Source organism: Podarcis cretensis, assembly GCF_951804945.1.
Source record: "Podarcis cretensis genome assembly, chromosome: 8".
Taxonomy (NCBI): Eukaryota; Metazoa; Chordata; class Lepidosauria; order Squamata; family Lacertidae; genus Podarcis; species Podarcis cretensis.
This window is the reverse complement of record NC_137177.1, coordinates 68,138,467-68,144,521: the sequence shown is the minus strand read 5'-3', so window position 1 is coordinate 68,144,521 and position 6,055 is coordinate 68,138,467. Positions and strand designations below refer to the sequence as shown.

The 6,055-nt window shown below is 45.4% G+C and overlaps 1 protein-coding gene across 2 annotated transcripts; it reads right to left on the bottom strand.

Annotated features, from left to right (window-relative positions):
* Nucleotides 1-342: 342 nt before the first annotated feature.
* On the bottom strand, nucleotides 343-6,044 carry MUL1 (mitochondrial E3 ubiquitin protein ligase 1). 2 transcript variants are annotated; one of them, XM_079988653.1, is made up of 5 exons: nucleotides 5,748-6,044; nucleotides 3,629-3,777; nucleotides 3,166-3,253; nucleotides 2,741-2,861; nucleotides 343-1,635 (listed from the first exon to the last, which is right to left on the bottom strand). In XM_079988653.1, exons 2-5 carry the CDS (start codon nucleotides 3,746-3,748, stop codon nucleotides 945-947), a joined length of 1,020 nt encoding a protein of 339 aa, XP_079844779.1. In that variant the 5' UTR covers nucleotides 3,749-3,777; nucleotides 5,748-6,044; the 3' UTR covers nucleotides 343-944. The 2 variants fall into 2 exon arrangements, with proteins under 2 accessions (XP_079844779.1, XP_079844780.1); XM_079988654.1 differs by lacking the exon at nucleotides 5,748-6,044 and adding an exon at nucleotides 4,793-5,154 and having other exon boundaries at nucleotides 3,629-3,776.
* Nucleotides 6,045-6,055: the final 11 nt, after the last annotated feature.

Below are 6,055 nucleotides of genomic sequence, written 5' to 3'. Positions count from 1 at the left end.
CCACTTTAAATCCTTTAATTGCCATGCTGCAACCATTCCTCATAGGGGAGTTGCTCCATCCTCTTGATCACTTTGGTTGCCCTTTTCATCATCATTCACCCTGTGAAGTGGCCTGATTCTGTTTAATGAACAGTCAGCAACTACCAGAGAGCTGTGCCGGGTGGGGGAGAGGTTGTACTGGCCAGTGCAGCTTTCCATTTCCCCCCTAGGGCTGCTGCCCTGTCTGCCCCCTTGCCATAAGCTCAAGAGTCTTCCCTTTTCTCTCTAACCACCTCCTTACTTAAAAAAAAAGAAAGAAAAAGATTTGAACTCTGAAATACTGAAAGCAAAATTAAAACCAAAGCAGTGCAAACTTAATTTATTCTGAGCACTGAATTTGGAGCTTCTCAGGAGAGAATTGGGATTGGTAAATGTTTCGGAGGAAAAAAAAAACACACACACAGACACAGCACTGGTGAAAAAGAACTCAAAAAAGCATACCGGTCTAGAAACATGATCCTGTTAATTCTCACACAGGAGAAAGAAAACACAAGGATTAGTTCAAGCAGCTTATCCAACCTGGTGCCCTCCAGGTGGTTTACGCTACAACCCCAGGGCTGATGGTAGATGTAGTCAAAAATATCTGCAGGGCACCAGGTTGGAGAAAACCAAATTTTCCATGGTTTACATGTGAATTGTCAGTTGAGAACCTTCATTTTGGCAAAGAAAATCCACCCAAGCAGTGCTGAGCAGTCTACTTCCCAAATCACAGCAATCGTTAAAAGCTCTGAATCTTTGTTTGCAGCTCTATGCAACATGGCTTGGTTCTCCAACTGTCTGTGCAAAGGGTCACAACCACCAAACCCAAGCCCCGCACGCCTCTAATGCTGCAGCGAAAGCCGGAAGAACGTTCCTCAACGAGAAAGACCGACGGGGAGGTCGCCAAAAGAGACAGCGCCGCCAATTCAGCTGTTGTACAAAGGCACGACTCTTGCGATCTCCTGCCTACAAATGGGGCAACGGGGAGGCTGCGGCAGCGCCTGGTAGCACTTGTCGCACGAGCAGACGTGCCCGCACTCGAGGAACACACACGAGCGGGCATTGCTCAGGCAGACGACGCATGCGTTCAGCGTGTCCCCGCCCGCCGCTATCATCTCCTGCACCTGACGCAAGCGCTGTTTCTCCCGGTGATGACGGTACTGCTTGTGGAGGATGAAGAAGAGCACGGCGCACGTGGCAAAACCGAAAAGTAGAGTCAGGACCTTCCAGAGACGGACGCTCGATTCTTCCTTCTGGAGCAAGGCCTCGAAATCTAGGCTGCTTAGGTAATAGCGCATCCCCTGCTTGGGGGGCTGCAGTCTGATGGTGTTGTTATCCAGAACCAGCTCCCCCACCCCGGTAAGCGCCGCCCCCACCTTCAGCATCTCTTCGGTCTCCTTGATGCCTTTGGGGCGCTCCCCGCTGATGTAGTGGCCAATCACGTCCGTGAAGGACTGGACGGACGGGTGGAACTTCTCGTACACTGTCTCCAAGCTGAGCTCGGCAGCGTCCAGGGGTTTCAACACCCTCACGGCGACGTCGGCTCCTCCTTCCTGGGGCACCATATCAAAGGCTGTCGTGTTGGTCCTCTGGTGAATGATCTTTTCGTAGTCGCTCCTGGGGAACGAGGACCCAGCAAAAAGGTTTAAAGCAGCAGCAGAAACACAGAACGGGTTGCCCACTTAGCTGGGCCCACCTGCTGCACACATAAAGGTTTGCCCGGGAACAGGTCCTAACATTTTGGTCTACAGAAACTTAATGAAGAATTTGATTGAGTTTGCCGGGATTTGCTTGCACTTCTCTTCCCTCCCCTTCTGTATCATGACTATTCAGATCAGGGACAGGGCAGGTCTATGGCCCTCAGGCCTCTCATCAAGCCATACATCTTCCAAAGTTGCACCCTCCCCTCAGCATTCTTGCCTGGTTGGAATGCATTCTTGAACTCTGATCATGCTACCTCCTCTCAATGGAGGACAGAGTGTGCGTACAATCAAGCCTGCTATACACGGTAAAACTTGATTTTCTTTATTGCCACCTTTGCCTCTGCCCACCACTGGTCCAAACGGTTCCCTGCCCCTGTTTCCAACTGCAATGCAATTGTCACAAACTGTTTTGTTTTCGTCTTTTGTTTGCTTTTCATTGACACTTCGCCTCACTCTTTACATCTCTCTCTCCCCATCCCATATCTGCTTATTGAAAATGATCCTTTATGCTATACCGAAATTGACTTTTGTCCACAAAATCTTATGCCGTAACAAATATATTAGTCTTTAAGGTGCCACAACACACTTTGATTAAACTTCCTAGGTGCTAGATGCAGACTTTGAAAAAACCTGGAGGATCTTTTTTTTAGCATGGGGGCTACTTTTCAGGGACAAAAGCCAGATTTTTTTTATACACAACTCTCCACCTTGGCAAGCTAGAGGCATTCTCACAGGAACACATTCCAGCCAAGCAAAAGCACTCATGGGGGGACAGAGCAAGCCCGGTGAGGGGATATAGCCTGGGGAGAGCCCTGGGGGCCAGAGGAGTATATAGGACTGCATGTAGACTCCACCCTGATAGAAATTGAAAGGTGGATTATAATAATCTGAATGGCACCTGGCCTACCCTACTGATTAAGCCAAATACTCCAATAAAGGCTCTTGCCTCACACCAATACATCAGTGGAAGCAACAACTCTCTTGCTCCATTTTCAAGTCTGGGAGTGAAATGTACCTACCAGAGGTGCGTGGTTCGGTTCCACACTATCTTGTGCTCCTGCAGTGTTAGCCTCTGAACCACTCCCTTGCAGTTTTCCACAAACTGACTGTTGAGGGTTTCCTTAATAGACCGCACTACACCTATTGGATGGTGGAGGGAGAAAAGAACAGCTGAAAAGAGCTTAATTGCACACCTGAAGACTCACCGCAGTGTAACAGAACAGCAAGAGCAATAGGAACCCATTAAATTGCCCACAGGTCTAAGGACTATGCAGTGCAGGGACAGCCATGATCACTGGTTGAGGCTGATGGGAGTTGCATTTTAGTGTGCACGTTACACCATAATCCTCCCTGACAGACGGAGCAAACTAGACACCTAATGGCAAATACTCATACATGCTTCCCACCGTCATTACCAGCAACCCACAAGACTCACAAACCCTACCTTCTATTACTGCATAAGGGACACACTTCCCAGGCGCTTCCATAAGGATAGTCTTCAAATCCTGGTCTAGGGTGACTTTTTTTGCTCCCTGGATTGAGGAGGGAATTAAACAGTGGTAAGAGCCTGTCCTTCACTCAACATCTTTGCATGGGTCTACTTTGCATAGGAATTAATTGACTACAACCCATAACACAATAATTGTGTAACACACACACACCCCACTCCTTTCTCACCTTTTGGGATTTCCTCCCTTCGTTTGGCATTTGTCGTTTTTGAATCCAATATACTTTTAGTTTATGATGTTCATAACAGGCTTTACCTTTTATAAATTCAACATTTAAAGGATGTTGCAGCTGCTCCAGATACTTTTCAGTTGAGAAGCAGAGCAGACATTGAAAAAATACTGAATACATAAAATTAAAAATAATGGTTATCTGTGGCCCTGTTCTAAGCAACAACTGACCTTCAGGCTGTGAACTATTTTTGACTTTTGCCTGTAAATGGCATACAGAATTGCGGTGACAGCTGAACTGGTCGCCAGAAGGATCACCTGTCCCGTCGAAGGGCGCCCGGCAGCATCCATTGCGATAATCTAACTCTGGTATATATGCCTAGAAAGAGAAAAATGAAATGGTTTGGGGCTCTTTAGTCAGAAAGCACAAAGGGTTAGAAATAATCTAGCCTCTCCTCTCTGCAACACTATATCCCCAAAGACTGCCCAATCCTATTTCAATACTTTACTCCTATGTCTATATGTTCCTTATCTTGCTCACAAATCATATTATACACCTCAGACTCATTTGGAGTATATCTGGCAACAACCTTCAAGAGTCCACACAAAGCAAGAACAGACCGAGGGAAATTTCTCTCAGCATAGTGATATAGAGAGATTTCTTCAGATATGTAAAAATTCTGTAAACAAATAGCACATAATAGCCTACCTGTGCTAATATCAAGGTTGCTTTCAGCTACTGTAAGCTGAATTTAAAAAAGAATGCCACAATCCAGCCTAGATACAGCTACTGTGAAAGCACCCCAATGGGTGCTTATAAATGATTCTTATGACTTGGAGAATTCTCTCTGCAAGCTGTCTCCTCATTCATTATGACAACCTTTTATAACACTAATATTTAAAACAATATTGATGGCTGCTAGTTTCTAGAACATGCCTTGTTCATTTGTGGGTCCTGCTCAACTGAAAATTTGCCTTTTTTATTTACCAGATTTACTATTCTCTAGATGTGGATTCTTATTTTGAATGTGTTTATCTTTTTCTTTGTAATATATTTTAATTGATTTTCAAATATATATACAAACTTCAAATACAACACCGTATTCAGAAAGAATGTGATTTTTCTCATTTATTAGAAGTATTTGTGTTCAGCTTTTCCTCTTTAAACTCTACAAAGCAGCTCACATAGATTCATAAGACCCCCATGTAGCCTAAAATCAATCCAATCATCCTACAATCATAAAACAGGAAGAAATATTCGCTCTTTCATAAAATCAAAAATTAGCAGTCCCAGCAGGTAACTAATCTGCCATTAAAAGTTTGGTTAAGATAGTAATTTTAACCTGGCATACCAAGGTGAATGTACACTACTGTTTATTTCTTTTTATTACCCACCTCGGGAATTTCATTGGCTATCGACTATTCTTAAAGCAATGAATACTGCAGACTAGAAGATTTATTGTGGCACCAGTTTTCCCAAACTATAATCTGTTTTGTCAGTTAGATACTCATGAAGGACAACATTTTATACACTTGATGAAGGGGTTGTAGACCACGGAAGCAGATACTGCAATAAACCCATCAAGGTGGCACAATACACAATGCCATCTCAAATACAACTGCTGCCTCAGAAAAAAACCTCCAGTATCCAGCTCTCCAAACCACCTTCCAGTCACTAACTTATAAAAGTAGTCAAGGCTAATCAGATTAATCAAGTTCAAATCCCTCCCCTACTCAGCCATCAAGCTCAGCTGGTGACTTCAGGTCAGCCACAATCTCTCAGGTTACCCTACCTCACAGGGTTGATGGGAGGACAAAATTATAGGGTGGAGGCAGGAGAGAACCTTTGCATACTCTCTGATCAACACGGAGTAAAGGGATATAAATGTAATAATGCAACAAGCAGAGCTCTACCGTACCAGGCCAGAGGCCCATCTAGACCAGCATTGTGCTTCTCACAATGGGGAGATCACAAACAGGGGCTGTGCACCACAGCCCTCTTCCAGATGGTTCCACAGTTTATCTTCTCCTTCATGAAATTTGGCTCATCTCACTTTAAAGCTGCTTGAGGCAGGAGTCAAATCATGTGGCAGGCAGTTCCACAAGTGAAGGACCAGTCTCTTCTGCTAGTCAGTTCATGCCAGTGTCCCTTTCCTGTAATACTGTATATCAGTAAAGCTACAACGGCCGCACCCCTAAGCTGCCAATACCAATCTCAGGATTCCCCAAGGCAAGCAAGCCACCCCTAAAAGAGACTCCACCCCTAAGCCCCCTATCCCCAGGGTAACACAGGAGGCCTCCACCATATCCGGCTCCAGAAAAAGGGATGCTCTCCAGACAGCATTCCTACCCTATTTTGTGTCTTCCTCCGCCCTACTTCCGGGAAGAAAATTTTTTTCCTGTCGACGTCTGATGACGTCAAAGAGGCCAAAACGAATATTTTTCAGAGTTTCAGGGCGTTGCTTAGAGCGACGCGAACATCTAACATCCGGCTCCTGTCTTTGGACGCATAATATCCCGGCTCCTATTGCCACTTTTTACTTTCGAAACGGGAGGGTGGTGCTAACAAATGAAGCCATTGCGGGAATTCAGAATAGTAGTCGACCGGCCTCCCCCTTCCTAGCCCCGAGCGCCCTTCCAAAGCAGGCCGTGGCTGAT

Bases quoted from the DNA above. Each gene is read 5' to 3' on its own strand.
- MUL1 (XM_079988653.1), bottom strand. From the start codon at position 3,748: ATGGATGCTGCCGGGCGCCCTTCGACGGGACAGGTGATCCTTCTGGCG. The intron at 2,862-3,165 runs GTAGGGTTTGTG...ACCATCCAATAG, and splicing joins CCCTTATGCAGTAATAGAAG to GTGTAGTGCGGTCTATTAAG. The intron at 1,636-2,740 runs GTAGGTACATTT...CTCGTTCCCCAG, and splicing joins AACCGAACCACGCACCTCTG to GAGCGACTACGAAAAGATCA.